At 39.7% G+C, this 23,818-nt stretch overlaps 1 protein-coding gene across 3 annotated transcripts; it reads left to right on the top strand.

The window, feature by feature from the left end:
• The first annotated feature begins 647 nt into the window (after positions 1 to 647).
• On the top strand, positions 648 to 23,554 carry fli1rs (Fli-1 proto-oncogene, ETS transcription factor-related sequence). 3 transcript variants are annotated; one of them, XM_085292731.1, is made up of 10 exons: positions 648 to 804; positions 8,578 to 8,783; positions 10,780 to 10,949; positions 14,895 to 15,098; positions 16,341 to 16,421; positions 20,915 to 20,983; positions 21,140 to 21,202; positions 21,884 to 21,931; positions 22,171 to 22,257; positions 22,747 to 23,554. In XM_085292731.1, the coding sequence occupies exons 1-10, from the start codon at positions 787 to 789 to the stop codon at positions 23,268 to 23,270; spliced, it is 1,470 nt and encodes a 489-aa protein (XP_085148857.1). In that variant the 5' UTR covers positions 648 to 786; the 3' UTR covers positions 23,271 to 23,554. The 3 variants fall into 3 exon arrangements, with proteins under 3 accessions (XP_085148857.1, XP_085148859.1, XP_085148858.1); XM_085292732.1 differs by lacking the exon at positions 648 to 804 and adding an exon at positions 956 to 1,317; XM_085292733.1 differs by lacking the exon at positions 22,171 to 22,257.
• The last annotated feature ends 264 nt before the right edge of the window (positions 23,555 to 23,818 follow it).

The following is a 23,818-nucleotide window of genomic DNA, read 5'->3' as shown; positions in this document are numbered from 1 at the left end:
AAAAATGGCCTTCATATGTTCATATAGTCAGGTTGTCTAAATATTCACAAGATCAGTGGAAAAAAAATCAAAACAAAATAATGGCTTCAGTACAACGTGGGACTGAATGAAACATACTCAAACACACAAACAGGAGTTTTATTTCTAGGAGATTTTGTGATTTTCCTTTAATAGCGCTTAAAAACACAAATTTACTAGACTCTATTTCTAATGTTGTGTAGTAAGTTGTTCTAAATCGTGGGCACCTATTACCCAATAAGAATATTTTTGTAATCAAATTACATGCAAATAGTGTGAAGTCTGGCTGTTAACCATTTAAAGCCGCTGGGACTAAAATCACAGAGGCTAGTTGTATTTGACAAATATATATATTCAGTCACATCTCTGCTCTGTCGAGGTGATGCTAAGCCTCGCGCGCTTCAGACAGTGTGTTGATGCTTTGACTTCTTATGAATCTAATAAAGCTTTTTTGTTTTTCCTTCTAAGCAGGACGTGTTGGTTTCATGAGAAGTGACTTTACTGCTTTCAGTGTTGAGAGTGACTTCACTTCCCAATTTAGAGTGTGAAAGAGAGAGAGAGAGAGAGAGAGAGCGGGTGAGAGAGGGGGGGGGGGGGAGAAAAAAACTTGCCATCCGGTTTATGGTCTGTGAGCAAAAATTGTAACTGCAATGGTTTGCGCCATAGAGCCAATGCAGCCGTGCACGATTTGAAGTGAGGTTAGGGGCTAAATTAACTGAAACAATCACAAAACGACTAAATGACAAAGACCGCGAGGCTGCTGCTGCAATGGACTGTTCGATAAAGGTAGGTGTTTGCGCCGTTTTTTTAACGCCCGTGTTGAAGATGACAGGCGGCCACCCACACCGTGAGTCTGCTGAGTGAGAGAGTCAAGGCGGTGATGCGAGCTCCCCACTCTTTCCTTCTTGTACAAAATTTCCTCTTCCTTCCCGTTCGTGGTTGTATGTCGGCTCTATAATAACACAACTAACCACTACATCTTTACACTCAGATAAAAACACTAATTGGTGGCCGGTTATACGCGTAAAAGAGGATTTCCAAACGCACGCCTTTCGACTTTTTTCGTAATTTCGTCGAGCTCTTCCTGCATTATTCACGGACCCACAATTAACGACAAGCATAAGGCACGGAGAGTCAAATTACTGACCACCGATCGCTTTCATAAACGCTTTTGTTTCTTTAACGAAGATGAAGTAGATGAAAGGGATGCTGGACTTTCTCGGTGCGCGTAAGGCAGGTGTCCTCGAAGGCGTCATGGATCGAATTGGAGCAGGAGGATCCATTTCCATCAGATGACTGGTATTTCACATTCCACACTATTACAGCTACAGCTGTTTATCGTCTCCTGAGGACCGTTAATTGTTTCGATGTCTTATCTTCTAAGAGAAGCTGAAATAAAGGCCTCTGTGTCAGAGAGAAAACGAACTTTTTACCGAAATTAGCGCCGACTGTTGCGCAACGAGGGGAAAATGCAATTATTTTAATCCGATTGTGCACTCAAGTGACCCAATTCACGCTCGGTTTCTATTAAATTGCGCCTGTATGCAACACTGGGCCTTTATATGCATGTATATAATTCTGTACTGTGATTTTTGCAGTATGCACGATCACAATTCTTAATTTCGACGCTATTTTAATATTGACATTTTTAATTAGTTCAAAATTAATTACTATAACGAATTCCTTTAAAATTTCATTACGGCTGCAAAACCTTTTTTGCAAGAAAAAGCGTTCCTCGGATGCAGGAAGTCATTATTCGCTGATTTCTCGGGTTGTTTCTAACATGCATTTGTATGTGCAGCTGTTTTTAGGCGCTAAACATGACCGAGATACGTGGTTTCTCGTTATGAAAAGGACAGCAATTAAAGGGCTAGTACAAAAAAGGGGCAAAATGAAGCCATACTAAAAGTAAACCTTAAATTATTATTAACATCCTTTATGACGAGTTTTTTTTTTTTAATTCTTTTTAGTTTGTAGTTTCAGTGTCGGGAGACTCTTTGGGATTCTTTGTTATTTTTATATAATTATCCAGATGCTTATTCTCTTGTACTCTGTAGCTGTCGATTGTGTTTGAGGTTATTTTAAGAATAATTTATAGCAGCAAACGGGAGCACTTGTCAGGTGTCGTTATCTGAACGCAGCAGGCTTCCTGTCTCAAACCTCAGACTTTCCGCACACATTTCCGCTCCCTGGACCAGAAAAAAAAAGTCAAAAAGGCAACAAAGGCTCTGAAAGACAGAAACAAAGTGGACAGAGTGAGGCGTTGCGTTGTCGTAGCCGCGCTGCCCGCTCCCTCGCTGACAGGGAGCTGGAGCAGAGAGGCCTGGCCCCGAGTTTGCGGCCTGCAGAGGCCTGCGTGCTGTCAGGATCCGAGCTGTGAAAACCGCACCGTTGTTTGTGCAGCACAAAGCGCAGCTGCTCGAGCCTTTGCAAAATCAGCTCAACTTTTACTTCTCCTTTCTGCCACTTGTTGCTTCAGACATGGCGAGGACAAAGGGCTGTGCCTTTGCACAACGTGATCTCTGGTCTTTTACTGCAGCAGACACCTCATGCGTGGGCTGCACTTAAACACAAATGTAGGTGTTTTTTTTTATTATTATTATTATTTAAATTAAACTTAAATAACCCGAAATCAGACTCTTATGTAAGCAGGAGCTCAGTTAAGCTTTAAGACTTTTAGTCTCTATAAATAAAAACACCGAGGGGGGGAAAGAGGAACTCAGAAATCACCAAAATACAATGTTTCTCATTAAAATACCAGCGTTTGAGATGGATATGTGGAAGTCCTGTTTGCGCTGCACTATTATTTATTCAAATATCAATCCAGGTTATTTGTCAGGCTGCATGCAGCATATTTTACTGAAGGCAAGATAATGCAGGCATCAACATATATCACCCAATCCGCTTCTTCAGCCCAAGATAAGCCTTGAGGGGCGTCATAAACGACTAAATATAAAACAGATTTTAATCATGTAACTGCTTCTTGCAAGTTGTTAACCACATCCTTTGTTCCAGCTTAGGGTTAGTGGCTTACCAACCTTTTTGGCCTTTAACCCCTTCATACAGTGTATTGTTTTATTAAATATTGCGTAGAGGTAGAGTTATGGAACATTTATACAGTGAGCCAGATAAAAGACATATCTTTAAAATAAAATTGTTACACAAATATTTTCTAGTTGTCTTGCTAACCATTTGGCAACCTGCTGGAAACTACGAATTAAATGAACAACAGTAAATTCATCTAAAAGGGCTACTTTTTGTTTTTAGTGCACCTAGATTCCAAACTGGGGAACTGACAGTTTTCCCTCCCCTTTAAAAAGTAGAACCAATGCCCTTCTACCTCTATGGTTAGGGGATGTGGTGATTTTGTTATGCTGTGTTGCAAGCATGTTTTGGGTCAAATGATCCCCTCAGTGGTAAAGAGCCACTGTAAATCTATATAAAGTTGTTTATGAAATATTTTTCTCCTATTTAAGGATAACACTGCTTATCCAGGGAGTGAGGGTGAAAGGTGAATGGTTTGAAGAGAATGAAAATGATGTGAATCATAATTGTTTCAGAGTAACCAAATCTCAGCCCACCTTAACAGTTTTGTTAGACCGCAGTCTTCCCTAATATTGCCACACAACAAATACAGAAATAATTGGAAAACCGGTGTTTCATCCTTCCACTAAATGCTTCAGACTGCAGAATCATTTCATTTAGGTTAGTCTGGCTCACTAAGACCTTTTATGTTGGTTTCCTTTAATTTGTTACCTGTTTGTAGCATTTTAAGGCTTACACAGGAATTTCTACAATTTTTGTTTGTTTGTTTATAGATCAAATTATTAACCAGGACATATTCATTAGATTGTAGGATACCTAAATGGTAGTTTTTGGTTGCAGCCCTGGTTACAGGTGAACTTTAGCAGTACAAATACATGTAGAATAGTACATGCAGCAGGATATATTTAAGGGGAAATTTCCTTTAAATGAAAAGGTCTTGGCAGTAAAAACTAAGAGTCTTTGAACACCAACATCCTTCATGTGTGATTCATAACAGACTACTACCTAACGTTATCTGATTCAGGCTCTGTTGCAATGGCCTTCTCGTGTGCTACTGAAAAATGACTTTTGCAGGTAGAGTTATTAAAGTGAGTCTTGGAATATAAGGCATTTGGATTCATGGTTAAATGTGGATAAACTATGAATCTTATACAAATTTATACAAAGATGAATAAAGATCCCCATCTCGACAGGCCTCCTGTGAGCACGCTTTTAGTTGCTGGCTTGGGCAAGACTGCACTGATGCAACCTGCAAAGCTGCTGACAGCCATGTCAAAAGTTTCCATGCAGGACTTCGTGTTTGTGCGCTCACTCAAAGTGGAAAGTGCGTGCTATCAAAGTGAGCAGCAGCGGCGTAAATTTTAGGACATCGAGGCACAAGGCGGCCTCAGTTTCAAGAAGGTCATGTTTTTAAAAGCAGTTTTGTGTCACTGAGCAACAGCCTGAAACGCTCTCAACAGGAAGTCAGTTGTGGCATCGGCGGTCAGGCCGCAGTTTGGTATATTTGTATCAGTGAGCAGAGGAGATGAAGAGAGAGGGAAAGAGCAGAAAGAAACAGATAAAGAAAGAGCGGGAGTGTGCATGAGCTTTTCACTGAGCTCACTGTGCCAAAGAGCAAACGTTTGGATGGGAAACTGCAAGTGACGATAATATCAGCTTGAATTTTGAGCTCTAAATAAAATTAAAAAACTAAACAAAGCAACAAAAAAAGATACAATCTTCAGCTATGGCTCACAACTGCCTACTATCACGCATTCTCGTGAGAATTTGCTGTCAGCAGCGAGTTTTATCCCGCCTTCAGTTGACTGTTTCACTTCTGCACAGAGTAAAGGCCCCGGAGTGTGAGAAGACAAACTGACAACACGAGGACAACAGAAGTAAAAGAAAGCAAAGAGATGGAGAACAAAGCACAACATGCAGTCCTGCTAACCACTTCTCAAACATACAACACACACACACACAGAGCCCTACATTTACAGCATTACATGCGTCAGACTCTGTTGCTGGTCTTTCATATGCGGAAGTATTCCTGTAAACAAAGTGTGAATAAGGTTTTGGTTCGGCTACATTAAGCGTGACAAGAAAAAAAACTGCAAACTCGAAATAAAAACAATATTAGATGGTAGTTTACAAAAGTGTCAGCGTTCATGTTGCATTATGGGTATTGTAGGCAGTTTTTTTTTAAATGACAGATATTCATCTGAAGTAACCATCTGCATGAATTTTGATCAAACAGCAGCCTGAAGCTGAGAGTCCCAAGTTAAAATCTCCAACTTTACAGCACAAATAAACATGTTTACAGTAGAAAGAAAAAACGCACCCCTGAATCGTATTTGTGTGTTCACAGTGACTATACTTGGCGGAGGGGGTTCTCATCTGTGTAGATTTTTATCACGTGGCATTATGAGGCCATCCTACTTTGTTGGTGACTGTAGTCACTGGCTTCATCTCCAGTAATATGAGTCAGAGAAATAGACCCGGCAGTTGTATATTTGGTGTTGGTGCTTTCTGAAGAATTTTCTAAATCAGTTATCTGATATACTGACACCTGCTTTGTAGCCATTTGTAATATAGGACCATCCAAGAAGTCTGGATGGTCCTATAGTGCAGCTTCTCACCTCATTAGTTAATTAGTTTAGAGGAGGCGAGTATTAGCATTGAATTTGGGCACATTAACACTAGTCAGCAGGTGTCTGTGTTTGTATGTAACACTGCCATCCGTCATCCAAATATGGCCACTTTTGGCTCAAATGTTTCCAACGACTCACATTTTGAAACCTAAATCTGAGGCTTCAACAAAGCAAGGAGTCCACAAACCAGTAGGTGCTGACATCCATCTTTTACATACAGTCTATGATTTTGACAGTAGTGCAGTGTTCAATATTTTTCGTAACAATTGTGTCTTTAAAATCTTGAGCAACTTTTTTGTGTAATCGTGGGTTGGAGTGAAATGAAAACGTAACCTTCTTCTAGAAAAAGGGCGTATCCATTACACAGCAGCAAACGCTCCACGCAGCAGAAGCAGTAGCTGACTTCTGTAGGAGTTTGTCTGCAGCATGAAGGAAATGCCGAATTGTGTGCCATGCATTAAGATGTGGTTCACAGTGCTCAGGCAACAATTGAGCTAAAAACAAACAAACAAACAAAACAACACACACACACGCACAAATGAAAAACAATGTGATGGCGGCACTTCAATCAAGGCTCATACTCTTCTTTCCGTCCACCCCTCTCCTCTCCTGACCACAGGCCTTTAAGGGTTGTTTTCCAGCTTTAAAATGACCCACATTTTTACACTATGCACCCCCTCCTCCACCATTTCCTCTCCCTTGGCCTGTGCCAAAAGGTTCCTGTGCACATGGCGGCCTGGTTTCCTGTAGGCCACTGAAAAAGCACGGCACTGACGTACAAGGCCCAAAGACAATGCTCAGCTCCTCTAAACAAACATGCACTTGCACCCACTTAGATGGCCGTGGTCGCATCACACATGCACGCACTTAATTTGAGCAGCAGACAGAACAACGGGTCCGGTCTCTGGCCTCCTGAGTATGTGGGATGAAAGTGCCATCTTCGAGCGGTTTTGAGGCCACATTTTGGGCGCTGAGCACAGGAAGACGGACTTAAATCTCAATTAGACTCCACCTTGAGCTAACACCCCTCCCCCTCCCTGCAACCCCGATCCTAACGGCAAAATAAAACTGTGGTTAAGGTTACTGATGTTCTTTATGATTAGACAGCCTCCTGGCTGCTTTCACAGTTCATTTCGCTCCTCATTGTAGTGGTTTCATAACCTCCTGTAGCTTTTTACGTTAAACATGCATTTAAAGTTTTAAACAGTCACAGGGGAATTCTTTATCGTGCAGAGAAGAGTTGAATCCTTCAAACTCAGCCCAGGGCCCAAATCTGGCCTCTTACAAAGGGAATTTCAGCCAGACAGTTGAAGTTCAGGAAAACTGCAATATGTTTGATTGACAGATTTTCATGTGCTTCTGTTTTCAAAAATATGCTCCATTATATCGACATGATTACCTTTTTTTAGGGCTTTCTAAAAATACTTTTTCTTGAAATTTGTCATTCAAGTTCTCGTCTTGAGGCCTTCAAGAAATACATGAAAACACAATCAGGGATTATTTTGCTTTTACAAAATCAAAGGAAAATAATCTGCAATGTTATCAAAATTAACAAATTAAACACTTTTAAACATAAATAAAACAATGACAATCTAGACAACACACCACAACATAAACAAAAAAACAAAAACAAAAAAAGATTTTCAACATTTTAAAGTTGACAGTTTTCCTGGTTTCTTGTGTAATTACTTCCATTCCTGCACAGTTCATCAAAAATAGTTCATCTGACTGAATTCAACCTTCCAACCAGACAGTTATGTTTCAACGCGGATTCGTCTATTTTGTGCCACTTAGCATTTCTTTATCGGATCCTAAAAACCCATCATTTTGTTTTTGGTTTTTTGGGTCAGAATTTTGCACATCTTTTAATTATATAAAGACCAAATCCCATGTTAGCAACTATTTTAAGTGAAGTATCGGTAACAAATCTACAATAATACCCAGGAACCCAGACTCCCAAACTGGGTTTAGAAGCAGTTAATTTATTAAAAAAATAAATAAAATTAGATCGTTTATTTTACAAAATGGATTGAACCAAATATAATGGTAAATGTCTAAAACACATTCAGAAGCAGTTTATCGGTGTAGCCACTGAGTGCAACTCTAAAAGTGTGTAATGCAGTCGTGAATTTAACTGAGTTTGAATAAAAGTGAACAAAAACAAACTGATTACACGTTTCATCCACAAGAAATCAAATTAAATATTAAAACGAGACTTCACAACGTATTCAGCCCATATTAACTGACATCGGCATTAATTTGTTGCTTTTTGATGTTTGCTGATTCTCAACCATCGAACTTCTGTTGGAAGCCATTTTTCCCTTTGTTGAGCAAGTTTCCAAAAATAGAAATGTGCTTCCTCGCAGCAGGTATCTGATCTGATATATATGTTTCCTCTCTGCCATTGTTGTCCAAAAACTATTAAGAACCCTTGACTGGGGGACTAGTTTGTTTTGACTCAGTCACACATACATCATCCTGTTGCTCACTAACGTGCATTAATCCACTGGCGAAAATAGTCGCCAACAAATTCATTACTTCCTGCTGTTTGAGTAACATTTCGTAAACAATGAAATTAATTCGTATTCAGTGAAGATCACTTAACCTTCTTCTTAAACTCTATATTTGTGACACAGATTTAACACTTCATGGCAGCATGAATTAATATACTTGAAATACGCGATATTATTTCCTGATTCCAAATCCTGGATGTGATTAATTCAATCTGGTTTCATACAAGCAGAAAACATTTTAGCATTAAAGCTTCAATGCTGCTGCTACAATCAGCTCCTGCTCGTTTCGGTGGATAAAAATAAGTGTTTTGAAAAAGCAGTTTCCACAGGTTGTGACCCGGCAGACACTGACCCGCGGTTCTGTTGAACAGGAAGCGCTGTCCGTGGTGAGTGAGGATCAGCCCATATTCGAGCCAACCTACCCCGCAGCCCCGGCCATGCACATGAAGACCGAGATGACGTCGCCCGGCGGGTTCAGCCAGACAAACAAGCAGAGCCCCGAGCCCACTGAGCCGGAGTGGGTGGGGCCAGGAGCACCAAGTGCTGGGAAGAGAGAACAACACGTCAATGGCACCAGGTGAGTCACGGCACGCCGAGGCCACAGGAGAGCGCGGGTTCCCGTATTATCTGACTCGAGTCCACGTTGGTATGTCGGGTTTTCCACATACTAAAAATATTTGTTTATCGTTCACTTCCCAGATTCCCGCCTCTGATTGTGATCACGGCTTTGTTCATTTCCCCCCCACCATCGCTACAAAGCGTGGGCCGGCTGTGATGGAAATTGGGGTCCCTATGTTCAATATTTTAATTTCCTGCATTATTGTGGTCCACCTGAACACGCTGCTCACTTTATACTGCGCTGCGTTTACACTCCGCAGCTACGTAATAAAACATGAAACACACAAAAAACATTAAGCATATACTTTCCAAAACTTTTGGCTTCTGAGATATCAATGTTGTGAGCACCTCACAGATTCATTTGAAAACACAGACGTAAAATACAAATCAGTTGTTTGTTTTTCTGTCCCCGCTTCTTCAGTCAGAAACCGCTAAACTACTCAAACGTAGGCTGTTTATCAGCACCCACCTCCCACTGTGAGACATAAACACTATTAGACTGTTGCCGTTCTATTAATTTCAAATGTGACATCCATCACAGCTGACATTTGAATGAATAAGTACTTCTACTTTTGCTACTTAGACTGAAAAAAGAAAAATCTTGTAGAACTTTTTTAAAGCATTTTTCCACATTTGCATAAGGCTCTGTGTAGATCTAATAAGATATCCTAACAAGGCTTGAACAGCTTTTTCATTTAGTAAAGTCAGTGTATTTTTTTAAGTCTTTCTTTTCCTATTTGTTGCATGTTAAATCTAATTGACAGGGATTTATGTCCATTTTTAATAGAAATCCTTTAATTCAAATGGACTTTTTTTAAAAGTTAACTTATTGCAGCACAAGTAATCCCTTTGCACTGAAAGCTCAGACTACTCTAAATGCTCAGTTTTACAGATTTCTTTGGCTCAGTATGATGTCAGAAATCATTATTAAGGCACACAAGCTCAGGCTTTAAGCACAGAAGCCACGTCTTCTTTCTGTTCTTACCTTGTGTTTGTGATAGGCACCCAATCACACTGCAATCCCATTAATGGCGAGGTAGCTAACCAAAACTGATTGTTTCAGACCGCATGAAGCAAGTGGCTGCATGAAGCCTGACGTAGTGAGTCATTCTCAACAGGACCAGCAGGTTAACAGTGCTGATATGGAGATAGTTGCCAGTTTAGCAACCAACTTTCACAACTTTGACCATCTAATGTGATGGTAAATATTACCGCTTCAATAAAAGAACTGTATAAATACAGAACGTGCAAAACACTTCGGGTAAAGCTCAAAAGTTTTGCTCCTACCAAAACTACCAGATACAAGTGCCTGTATTGTGTTTACTGGGATTCTATGATCAGCAAGATTTCAGCTGGACTTTGAATTTGAAGTAAAATCCCAAGTCGGTGAAATATTCTGGAACCTCCTTCAACTCTGAAGCTTTTAAACAGAATAAATCAAACAAGAATAACATGAAAAATGACTTCAACAAGTTACATTCACAAATACAAATATGATTTTTAACCTTGACACATTTACATCTGCTTTCTATATTTAAGTGTAGTACACTCTGCTCATACCATTTCTGCACCGTTATTTAAGTAGGGCTTTTAATTCTAGATCAGCGCTACTGAGTGCAAGTATTTTCTAACAACTTCTATTTTTATGCAAAAACTGTCTATGTGGTGAAAACTGGGTTAAATTAGTGATGCACGCCACCTACTCCTGACAGGTCATTTCAGTGGAAATTGTTGCAGAGAAACAGTTTGACTAAATTTACCTCCTGTCATATACAGACTAGCAAAAACTCTGAGAGGAAATGTAGCTGACTGAAACTGCATCCAGTCTATTGTCACAGATTTTTCTCTCTTCATAATTTGACTGTGGAGAGTAATTGATATATTCCCGAGACATTTAGAAGACTGAAATTGCTCCTCAGATGCTGACTAAAGCCTCTCTTTTCCTTTTGTCGTAGTCGCGAGTCCCCAGTGGATTGCAGCGTCACCAAGCGTTCCAGACACATGAGCAATGAAGGGGCCTCGATGCAGTACCAGGCCTCCTCGTACACGGAGCCCCGCGTCAGCCCCCAGGCCACCACCCCACCCAGCAGTGCCACTGAGGAGAAGAGGGTCATCGTGCCAGCAGGTGAGCTGAGCCACTCACATGAGCTGGCGCTCAGCCGCCATGATGCATCACTGTCCCCATCACGAGACGGTTTCCCAACAGCCGGCACAGCCTGGGCTTGTGCAACATCAGTACTAACTGAATCAGAGACGGGCATGTGCGTGTAATTATTCGTCTCTTAAAAGAGCCCCAAGAGCCCCGGAGCACAACAGATAAACAATAGCAGGTTTCTAGCAGTTGTGGCACAAGGTGACATCAGGCTTTCAAAAAAAAGTGTGAAGTCTAAAGTGCAAAATTAACGCTCAGGACTGTGATATTAACAAAAGAGAGAACAAGCAAGAACAGACCTGATGAGCAGGCTTCAACATTTTCAGTTTTAATCAGCTCGCTTCCTTTTTCAGGACTGTAATGAAAATACATAAATAACCAGCAGCTACGTCTGAAAACACAGTATTTAAATATTCTTTGAAATGAATTCTTTTTTAAACTCAAAGCAAACCTAAGAAATCACATAAATATGTGTGCACCACATTAATACATCACAGGAATTTATCTCAAGGGATGCTTTAAATAATTAACTGAGCACTTCTGCCATAGTAGTTCATTTACTCTCACTTTATTTTACTTTTTATTTTAATGCAGAATTGCAACGAAGCAGGTATGTAATACACAGATTTCACTGTAATATACATCAGGAGATCACATGAAGATTATTATAATAGTGTAATGTAACTCAAACAGCTGGTAGTATTAGACTGCAAAGCTCCTATTTGCTGTGCTTTTATAGCAAGAAACTGTGTACAACATGGTTTTTATGGTATATTAATCAGCAGGAACATGCAGGCATATTTCAGCAGCTTTCATACCTGTTAGTAAATCTATATCGCTATAAAGCTAATAATAAATGTTTGTCCAACCAAACATCCAACGATTTAAAATCAACAAGCCACTGCTGCACTGCGGTAAGATTTTGTAAGGCAAAAGAAGTCCAATATCCAGAACTTGAAAGTTGCTTTTTATGATTTATTTATCCAGTTTGGCAAGCAATAAACAAAGATCCATTTTTGCTGCTTCCAGCTGCTTCTCCTGCTCTGGTAAAAAAACCATAGGCCCACCCCAGTGCATGCTGGTCCTATACCAGTCCCTTTACTTGCAGAAAATGGCCCTACTGTTCTTCCTGGCTGACTTAACAAGATAAACAACAAAACAAAGCAAAAAATGAAACAAGTATTGACCTACAAATAAAACTTATAACGAAAAATATAAGTAAACCACCAACAAATTTCAAAATAATAAAAATAACGAATAAAAAGCTCCAACAATAAATAAAAAAATATTTACTTCACATTCTTCTACAGCAACAGTATCTATCTTTAAAAAGTACACATTTGAAAGGTATTAAAAAAAATCTGAAATGAATGAGACTGATGTCGTAGCCACCGGCTGCTTTTCACATCTGTTGATCTTCTGAGAGTACAGAACAACACCAGCCCTAATATTTAATACACACAAGGCTGATACTCATCAGACGAATGTGAACATGACAAAACAGGAAGGATGTGTCGCTGCGACTAATTCAGTGTATCGTTTTTATAAGTCGTGGTGTCGATGCAAGTTTGTTTCAGCTGAGCGATGTGAAAAATGCACCGATCTCTCTGTTTGCAGAGGAAAAAAGTCGCCCATGCACAAACTGGATTAAACACGCCGATGTGTCATTTCTAGCTGAGTAGTTCAGTTTGCTGTCCCTTTTATCGCTGCTATGAATCACGGGTCCAGTCATCTAAATTCTTCCTCTGTCACAGCTTCCCTGATTTTGTCATCCCCAGAGACTCGTTAAACAGACAGCATGTTTCAGTGCACGTTTCAGCTGGCAGGTGAGGTGGATGATTTTAAAATTAATGTAAAAATCATCCGTGAGTCACCATCACAGAGTTATTCTGCCTTATAATACACGGATGTTGCATCACAGCAACACGTGTTGATCAGAACAATCAGGAGCTAAAGGGCAGGATAACGTCCGCTCAGAGCTGAAGCTGCCGTCCAACATCACAGCCAGTTCACAGCACACAGTCATTGTTTGCTGCTGGAAATGAGCTTCCTGAATCGGACCAGGTATATTTTAACAGATCAACACCAAGCCAAGCTGAAGCTGCCACTGACTTGAGCTTAAAAACATGTTAGGCTCTTAGCACACAGGATACAATTAAAGAGTACAATATTCAGCATTATATAAATGAACAAGAACATGTATTGGATCCCTCAAACAATAACAAAAAAGACAATGAAAATCTAAATGAGCAAAAAGAAATATTCAAGATGAAGTCTATCTCTGTGAGATGCATATTACTACAACACGATTAAAAAAAATACTTTTAAGGCTAGAATGAGTAAAAAAACAGTAGAGTTTAGAGTTTAGGAAATTTCATCATGCGGTGTATATATATCAGAAATATGTTCGTTATTACTTCTGCAGATTATATCAGTAAGGAAGCTGATTAAATATTGACTAATGACATATGGCAAAGGGGTGAGATTAAAAAAATATTTCTATGTCCGAACAAACGTGTAATCAGAGTTTACTCAAAAATGTTTTTTTTAACATGTATTGTATGTAGATTATGAAATATTGGACTCACACCAATGTTTCACCTTTACAATAATAATTTGACCAATAGCAGACCGGTACCATCAATACCAATGTTTCTCTCATTTATTCCCAGTTTGTGTGCAAATCGAATATTAAAATCTTTTTTCATTATTATAAGTTTCAAAGCCTTTCAGCGCTTCATAATAATTTAGAACACACAGCTGATGGGCCATTTTCAGTCCCACCAGCTGCCACTACAACACTAATGCATGTCAAAAATGTAAAACACTCCCACGTACATGAAATATGCTTAATGAACGTAAATATAGACGGCTTTGTCAAAGCCACTGTAATATTTCTAAAAAGCTGTTTTCAGCTCAGTATTATGGTCATTATTTACTCCCTGAATATTGAGCCCTTCAGGGAAATCAAGAGCGCAGATGGAGAAGCAGTTGAACAGTCAGAAGAAAAAAACAAAAAGAGAAAACACATGGCTGAAACCAAAGAACAGCTTATTTTAAATGTAATTTTCCTAATTATGCACGTACATATAACAGAAGTGTTGTCATAAATTTTAAGATGACTATTGATTTATTAAAAGAAAAAAGAAAAACAATCCCGGCCTCAAATTTCAGTTGACTTCACAGCCCTTTAAAGATCACCAGATACCCTCTGAATGGCTCCACTGGATGAACTTTTATGACTATAAATATAAGCAGGACCCATTTAAACGTGTTCTCTGGTTAGGGGTGTGTTATCTGTTTTGACAGTGTGGTTATTCCCACCCTACCACCTATTTTACAATCACTATCAGAATCACTAAGAAGTATCCGGTGTTAATCAGCACTTTCATGACCTCCAAAACAAACAGGTCGTATTTAGCTGTGTGCTGAGTGCTCTTTAGACCGTTGACTCTTTCATCCCCCCCAATGTGATGGTGTGAAGGATTACAGGCGAGCACTGCTGGTATTTAAAGATTCCTTCCTGACATTTTAGAAAACGTAATTTTCCTGACATCATAAAGGTAAAACTTCAATTTTGTAAAAATTAACATCTTAATAATCTTCACATCCAGGCTGCAGTGCTGAGTTAAAGAAAATCCAGGTTTTAAACTCGTGTGAAAGTCTTCACATCAAAGCTGAAGTTACTGCTTGAGCTAACCACTCCTGGAAGTGTTTTCACAGGAAATCAGTGACCAGATTAATCAGAGTAATTTATGGTAATTCCCCAGTAAGTAGCTTCTACAATTTCCTGTTTGAAAGTTTCTGATACACAAAAAGCAGAACAGCCTCACAAAGGATGTTCAACTCTTCAAAAAAATGCCAAACATGAGTGAAAGTCTGTGTAATAAATGACTAAGCGCCTCTCTTCAATTCCAGATCCTGAGGTGTGGACGCAGGACCACGTGCGCCAGTGGCTGGACTGGGCCATCAAGGAGTACGTCCTGGAGCAGGTGGATGTCATGCTTTTCCAAGCGCTTGATGGGAAAGCCCTGTGCAAGATGACCAAAGACGACATGATGCGGCTCACGTCGGCCTACAATGCAGACATCCTGCTCTCGCACCTCAATTACCTCCGGCAGAGTAAGGCTGGCTTCATGTGTGAGATCTTGCTCTGCAGCTGATAACATTGTTCACGTCTCGCAGATTTCAAAGGTTTTCAAGTGGCAAAAATGCATCGAACACGAGGATCTAACAGTTCCCCGACGCAGCTGCGTTAGTCTCGCTTCAGTCTCACTGAAGCATTTCCATTTTTGTCCGTGTAATGAAGATCTTCTGAAATTAAACACTCGGAAAAGAATTGCAGCAAAAACCATTTTTGAAAGTGTGCATTTGGATTTTTTAAATATTTTTCCTGAGGTTTGTTATCTCAGAATTGGATTTACTGATAAATAAACTCCACCCAGGTATCAGTGCAGTTAAGAGAAACGCAGATTCATTGGGGGCAAATAAAGAGTTCATGATGTTTTTTGTTTTGAGGAACATGATGTCACTTCAGGCTCTCGTTTGTTGTTCTGTTAACCAAATTTGTGGTCTTCACTGAGCGTTGTGGCCACTGTTCCTCTTTGCAAAAGCAGGTTTCCTGTGTTTCGCATAACACACGTACGTCACCATGAGTTTGGATCCGTACTACATTACATAATTTACCAAGTGTTTGTGACTGAAGCAGCAGCAGTTTGACGAGTGCAAATCACTGCAGTCATCGTGTCTGAGCTGGTTCGACAAGAGGTGGACAAATGAACAGCAGCATCCAGTGTTGCACTGAGGGTGGGCTGTGAGGAAGACAATGTGGGTGCTTAGTAGCCTTGAGGTTAGGGAAGCAGACATTTTGAATTAACAAAAATCAAAGTAAAGGTTGCAGGAAAAGGTTTGAGGTTTTAAATGTTCGAAAGCCGATTTAAAAAAGATTAAAAAGTAGTGAAACAAAAACAGCCGTGGTGATTAATTTACTGCAGAAAATGATGCAGTGTTTGTAAAAGTATTTCTTTCAGTATCACAGGAAATGGTCCTCTCAGATCCTTCCAGAACTTTTCTGGTGAATTGGCACCTCAGTCTTTGATAGATCCTCATTTTTTTAAATAAAGCCTGAGTTTTCACCTTCAAGTTATCCTACTGGTTCACGAGGCATTCACAGTCCCTTCTTTTCAACTGGCTGGACAAAAAAGTCGAGTCTGTTGAAGCAACAGGAAAAACAAAGCACCCCCACCCCACAGTTATGTTATGCTTCTGACACACAGGACAGGCACTACTCTTTCTACTCTGCTGTGCTTGTTTAAAAGAATATAACATTGATTTTTATTTCATTCTTGAATCTTTTTTCCCCAGGTAGTCCAACGTTCTCCTACCCAACAACTCCCACCAACAACACACCACCACAACAACAGCCGCCCAGACAGGTGAAAACAGGTGAGATCAACCTCTGGCACATTTCACCCATTTTCAGGACAACACATTCTCCTAATCAGCTTCTTTGTGTGATGAGGTCCCAAATATTTTAATACCTAACATGAGGGATTTTGTGTTGTTGCTTAGTGAAAAATCATAATTAGCAACACTAACATCAAAGTTGTTCAGTTATCCACCGATTCCACATATACTAAAAGGTGCCCTTCACCTCAGAATTGAATATAAATATATATATTTTAATGTATTCATTTTGCTTTCGACTGTCTGCATCCATCACCCAAAAGTTGTGCACAGCTAGCTAACTTCAGTTCAGTTCAAAGAGGCAGTGTTGGTAATATTTACCTTCCGTCACGAGCACGAGGCCTAGTGTCAGATATACACTTCCTTCTGCACTGCGATACAGTTAGCGGGTGTAGTTTGATAGAAACAAATAGTTCCTACATGAAACCACTCACAACAAGGTTTGTGGAGGTTTTCAGTAACCTGGTCACGATTTCTGGTAAGACACACGGCTGCTTAGGTTCTCAGATGTATTTTTTGTTTTTGCCGCTTTCAGCACCACAAAGTTACTGTGAATTAGTTGCATTACGTACAAGGAAAGGACGACATTTCTTGGGGTCATGCAAGGTTCATTTTGGGGTGAACTGTAATTAAACTCAGTTATACCGTCATCGTCCAGATGAAGCTGATTAGCTGACTTGTGTTAAATTAATAAATAAATTCTAATTTGAGGTTTCGGTTTACTGGGACTGTTATTTACCAAGTGTTGCATTAAAACCAAATCTGAAGGGAGGTGCATTTTTATTTTATGCATTGTTTCTATAAAAGTACATTTCCATTTAATACAGGATGTTAGGGTTCTGAAAAATAGAACAGTTCATAATATTGTGGTCATTCTTCAAAATGAGGTCGCGATAACAACTGTGCAGGACTGAAATGTATAAAACGCTTGGCTGTTAGACTGTCACGAGTCACTGCACTTTCTGCAGCAAAACCATCACAATCATCAGAACTGATACTGAAATGATAAAAACAAACCAGTTTTTAATTAAAATGCAGTGGATGTTTACTCGAGTATTGTAGTTAAAGTAAATTATGGGCACCTCAAAATAATTTGATTTTAGGGTATTTTTATGTGTTTAGTCTTAAATTTCAGAGGGAAACAATACGTTCCTTTCTCCTGCACTGCATTTTTCTAGCGGGCACGCTCTGTTTTGCGTAACTATTTTTAAATCCGGTAGCTCTGTAACCACGTCAGCTAGCGCAATAATTTTTTTTTTTTTGCATATGAAACCGGAGGAGTTGTACTTACATCTTATGTCATCAGCTTGTCCTCGGTCAGTTTCCTTCCACATATAGCTTTACAAAAACTGCATAAAAGCACTTGCAGCAACAAAAACATAATATTCCAGAAACAGGCTTTGCCGATCCGATCAGCTGTTCGTAACACTTCCTAAATTGGAATAGATGTCAGCGCAAACTTTTGCATGTCCGCCATGAACTGCCCGAAACAGGAAGTGACGTCATTTTCGCGGAAATGTAGTTTTTTTTTTTACCATCAGGGCCTCATGAGCCTATACTGGTGTTTTTAAAAGTTATCTTTGACTTTCTAACTTTCTGTGTCGTTTCTGGGATGCTTAGGACTCATATTGCACTGCTGGAAATAGTTTATTTTGATGCATATGCTGCTTTTTTGCTAATTTGCAGTATAATATTTATTTTCGTTTTTCCTGCAATATATAAAAATTGGTGTATTTCAGAAATAAAACTATGAAGACACTCAAAATAAATTTCCTGTGGTGGGAAACTATTTTGTGCAACTTTTTTCTATTTACAGTTTTGAGGGATAAGCCTCTTAAATTTCTCTAACTAGAAATATATGTTAAAAAACAAAAACCATTTAATTTTTTTGTAGTTTATTGCACTTTTTTGCAATTTATGTAATTACTATGCACTTAATGCAGACATATTATTAAGATTTGGGCTATAATGGTTGCATTGATGTATAGCAACTTGAAATGCTCCCAAAAATGGCACTACAACATGTAAAAATATAATATAAGCTCTGGCGGGCTTGGTTCTATGGTAGGTCTTAAAGGGTTAAAGGTTGCTGATCACACAAACATAAAAACACACACACACACACACAAAAAACAAAACAAACAGCTACAGTAAATGAAACCATTGTGAGACATCAGGATTTCCAACCTTTTCTTGTTTCAGGTTTATGTGAACAGCAGTCTTTCCTCTAAACCTCACTGCAGACTCTTATTTAGATCATGTCCTGAACTCTGAGGTTACATTTTCTAATAATACAAACAGCATAACTGTCTTTCATTTCTTTCATGCTTACTACCAAACTACTTACCTAAAAGATTTATAATTTTAAAAAAAAATTAGAGTAGTTCAAACTAGGCTTTCTACCATGACCAGTAAACTGTACTTGGTGTACTCTGTAACTGTTGAGCATGAGCACTATTATGGACAGCCTCTCCGTTGCTACTTTAAGCATTCATAGCAGATACTGTGGTATGATTTTATTTGGAGCATTGGAGGATTCAAAATTAACCCACTGGGCTTTTTTTGTTTCATACTTTAATTGCTGTACTATATTCAAGTAGCTTAGTATGATCACTATTCAAAATAATCTATATGCATCTATATCCGCCCCCTTAATCCTCCATCTGAAAGAAGACATTGTAGCAGTTTCTCCTTTAAGACAACTTATGATTGGCTGCTGCTCATAAACAGTATCTGAGCTGGGTGGGGCTTTGTATTCGCGGGTAGAGATGTCTGATACCATACAGAACCAAGAGTTAAATTAAAAATATATATTTTAGATGTGTCCTTGATCCAACACAGCTGATTTAAATGGCTAAATTTCCTCCTCAACATGTCTTGAAGTTCTCCAGAGGCCTGGTAATGAACTAATCATCTGATCCAGGTGTGTTGACTCAGGGCGATGTCTAAAACCTGCAGGACACCGGCCCTTGAGGCCTGAAGTTCCCCACCCCTGGATTACATGATGGTGGGGCAATGTCTTAGAGATGTTTCACACCTTGGCCCCGGTGACAGTAACTTTTTTTCTACACCTTGGCTCATGTGACAACAAATGATTAATAACTGATCAGTGACCCAGAGGTGAAACATCTTCACAAACATTTGAGATGGCTTCCTGTACAGCTTGTGTAGGAGGGAGTAGCTTGTAATAAGTACTGATGTGTCTCAGCATTGATAAAGTGTTTCTGTAAGAGGTGGATCAGGACACATTAGCATCTACACTCAGTTACTGGACATTCAACTTGTAGTACTCACTGCACAACTGTGCAGTAGTTCATGTTTGCCACAGTTTGCTATTAGTCATAGTCTGTGTTTCAGGTTGCTTGATGCAACTGGTGGTTTTTTCCATTTTTTCATTTCCATCACCCACAGCCCCTCTCTGTGGGGGCCGGGTTCTGGTGGGGGTCTCTTCCTTTGACTTGTGTCGCCTACAATCATCTGATTATTGAGGTTCTCGCCTTGAGTTCAGAGTTATTATAGTTTTGTGTTGTTTCATCAATTTCCATTTCATTTGACTACAAAGCCTTGAGGTGACTGTTGTTGTGATTTGGGACTATATAAATAAAACTGAAATGAACTGAACAGACTTAAGTCTAGCTTGAAGAGGAGGTTTGCTCATTTTAGTTTGAGTTTTTATTATTATTGTGTGGAGGGCATATGTCAGGGTCAGCACAGGTCTTACAATAAAAACACAGTTGACTTACATTTTGTAGACATCCAAGACAAACTGATTAAATTTGACTTAAGTACGAAGTAATAAAACGTCCTCTATATTTTTGTTTCATTCGTTAGTTTTCCAAGTTCACAAAATTGTTTCAGTTGTATTTTCCAAGTCTATTTTTTTGTTGAGTAAAATATTTTGGGGGGGGGGGGGGGTTTTACATCTAGTTTTAGAGTTTAGTTTTAGTTAACTAAAATTAACCTTGCTTGAGAGAACCATTGTTGTGAATTGGTGCCATATTACCAAAAAAACCCTGAATGAAATCAAAGCTTATGAGCGCAGGGTTTTAACAGAGGCCTGAACTACCTGAACATTTAAGGATTTAAAAATGATGTGCCGAGTTTCAGAACCATGTTGCCCAGTGCCAAAGTCTGAAAGGCTCCTTGGCACAACATTGGACTCGTTGGTTTTGGGGCCAAACTCAACAGCCAGTTTCAAACAGGAAACAGCTGCACCGACAAAGGAAATGAGGGGGTATGGCTTCGGCTCCTGGGACAAAATTCACAATCTTGTGGCAACAAGGGTGGTCTGAACAAAAGAATGCTCTCCCAAGAAACTACGGGTCATCTCAAGACCTCCAAAGCCTTATCATTGTGGTCTCGGTTTACTAAACTTCCTTCCTACTATAGCTCACTCGTCTTAATGTCCACTTCAAAGATTTTAATGCTCGTCAGTGTCTGGTCTCATCCTCATTGTGTTTGTGTTCATACAGAGAACAGTTTTGATGAAATCAGCCGCAGGAACAGCTGGCCGACAAACACCATGACTACAGTGCCTAAAGGTATGAAAAAAAAAAGACGATATGAAACCGATAATGAGGATGAACCTTTTCATGCAAGAACACCCAATGGTTTTGCATTTTCTCTGGCTTTAACACAGCAGAAAAATCAAACAATTTCACACATTATACACAAGTTTTATTTTTTTTTTTTTTTAGGTTCTTCAATGGAGCACCAGCACAGTACACGAGTTACAGAGCCTGCTCCAAGGATTGGGCAAGGTACGAAGACCACGTGTATGTTTAGGCAGATCCTGGTTTACTGCTAACATTTTCTTCTTCTTTTTTGGCTCTAACTCATTGCACCCCTCACTGTAGGAAGTATGGGAAAATGAGGAGTCACACAAAATGATATGCAAATGACATCGGTGCCTTTTTAAATGTTTGTTTTCAGTCTATCGAGTCAACGAGCTTCATCTAACAATTATTTCCTTCTTAGTTAACTCACCACAAGCACAATATGGGACAATGCTGTTAGTTTTAATTAAACTGATGCACAAACCTAAACTTTGATTGTAAAGAAAGACAAAGCTTGTGGCCTGAAAGGTCACAGGATCACCAAAGAAACTGCTGAAACACAAATCTGACTGCAATCATTTAACAGTTGGAGACGATCAGATATTGGTTGTGGCTAAAGTGGTGAACTGATCACACATCCCTTATCCCTTAGGCATTATATTAGTTTGACAGGTTTCATTGTGCTCACGTTAGAACATTTGAACTAACCTCCTCAAAAGACCACATTCAAAGCTCTGATTGGTCGAGCGTTTCTTCAATCTCAGCTTGAATTATGCTTATGTGTGCAAGAAAATGTGTTTTAACTCATTTCAGGGCATTTAAATCTTGGAGCATTAATATTAAAGTGACAATGTGTAAAAGTAATATTCCTTTTCTTCTTTACAGACCCATACCAGACATTAGGACCCATTAGCAGTCGGCTAGCCAACCCAGGTAAGAATCTGAACCATCATCAAGATAAATAGACAAGGACGATACAAATGAGGCCTTTACACTGTCTGCTTTGGCATCATGAGAAGCAAGCAAGCAAGCAAGGGCTGGCACACATGCACTTACTTTCCAAAGTGGAGTAAACACCAAGCAACAGCTGTTGTGTCATCACGCTTTACGCTATGACAAAATCTGGCTTCCCTCTCACCAGAATGACTGTTTGCCCTGCTGTTTCCTCACAGAAGGCCAAGCCCTCAACTCATCCAAGAACCGAACAGGCAAACAAAGTGCATACAAGCTCCCTGACCCCAGCGCTCACAGGCCTGTGGGTAGGTTTCTGCCCTGATGTCTATCACTTCAACCAAGCCACACAGTGAAAAGGTCACATTTGCTGAAAAAACAAATAAAGCATATTCTGACTTTTGTTTGGAACTCGTTACACTCAGAAAACCTGACGAGCTATCCAAAAGCAAATGGATCCATGATGAGGCATTTAATCCTATGAGGCTGAAGTAGCCAAGTTACCCTAACTCTGTATTCATTCATTCACTTATCCTGGAAACTAAAAGTGTTTTGACTTTTTTCCTGTCAACACTTGAGAGAACTCATTTAGAAATTGGGGGGGGGAAAAACTTTATCTTTACACAAATTTAAATGCTAATTTTAAAGCCGACCTGTTTACATTTTTAAATACTGATGATTGTATTCCTTGAAAATAAATAAATATAGGCACAAACAGTTTCCTTTCTTGTTTTGAGCATGCAGTCACTGTTAAATCAGAACTCAGTGCCTTAACTCTCCTGCGTTTATCCTCCCAGGCTCAGGGCAGATCCAGCTGTGGCAGTTCCTTCTGGAGCTTCTGTCTGACAGCAACAATGCCAGCATCATTACCTGGGAGGGTACCAACGGTGAGTTCAAGATGACCGACCCGGACGAAGTGGCCAAACGCTGGGGTGAGCGCAAGAGCAAGCCAAACATGAACTACGACAAGCTGAGCCGCGCCCTGCGCTACTACTACGACAAGAACATCATGACTAAGGTGCACGGCAAGCGCTACGCCTACAAATTTGACTTCCAAGGCATCTCGCAGGCACACCAGAACCACTCAGGAGATGGTGGGATTGTTAAGTACCAGAATGAGATGTCTTATGTCCAGACCTACCACAGCCACCAGCCCAAAATGAACTTCATGGGTGGCCATCCTGCACCTATGCCCGTCTCCCCTGGAAACTTTTTCGGCCCACCGTCACCATACTGGAACTCACCCAACAGCCCCATCTATCCTGGGTCAGCCATGACCAGACATCCTGCCACTCACTCCCACCTGAGCTCGTACTACTGAGCATGATGCCAACTGAACAGAAAAACAAACAAAACAGGAGAGGAACCCAAGTGCACCAAAGCACGCTCCGTCTCACCTGCCACCGAGCTGAACTCTGTTGAAAGAAGGCGAAATGACGCCATCATTCAAATTTTAAAGGCATTATTAAGTTGTCTTTGTTACGTTCCGTCTCAAAAACAAAAAAAAAACAAAAAGCAAAAAAACCACGGACAAACATGAGGGTATATTAACCCTGGTATTGTATGCTTCCAGGAGTTTTATAAATAAACTCATAATATACTATATTAATGGTTATTCAGTTATGAATTTTTTCACACATCTGTAAAATACTTTGTTTGATATTGACTGTTGTAAAGACAGACGTCATAGTAGCATAACAGATCTGCAACTGTTCTTTTCACTTCACAGGTCAAAACAGTTATCCCTGACTTTTTGTAAAAGGGAAATTGTACAGAATTAACATGTAGCAATAAAACAAATGCTTGATGTAAAGCTAATAAATAACGCCTGTATGAGGAAAAGAGATCTGATTTTATGTTTACAGTTAA

This window comes from Mchenga conophoros, linkage group LG11, assembly GCF_057382185.1.
Source record: "Mchenga conophoros isolate Kocher_MC1m ecotype Shallow Benthic linkage group LG11, M_conophoros_male_GT1.1, whole genome shotgun sequence".
Lineage (NCBI taxonomy): Eukaryota > Metazoa > Chordata > Actinopteri > Cichliformes > Cichlidae > Mchenga > Mchenga conophoros.
This window is presented reverse-complemented; position numbering and strand designations above follow the sequence as displayed.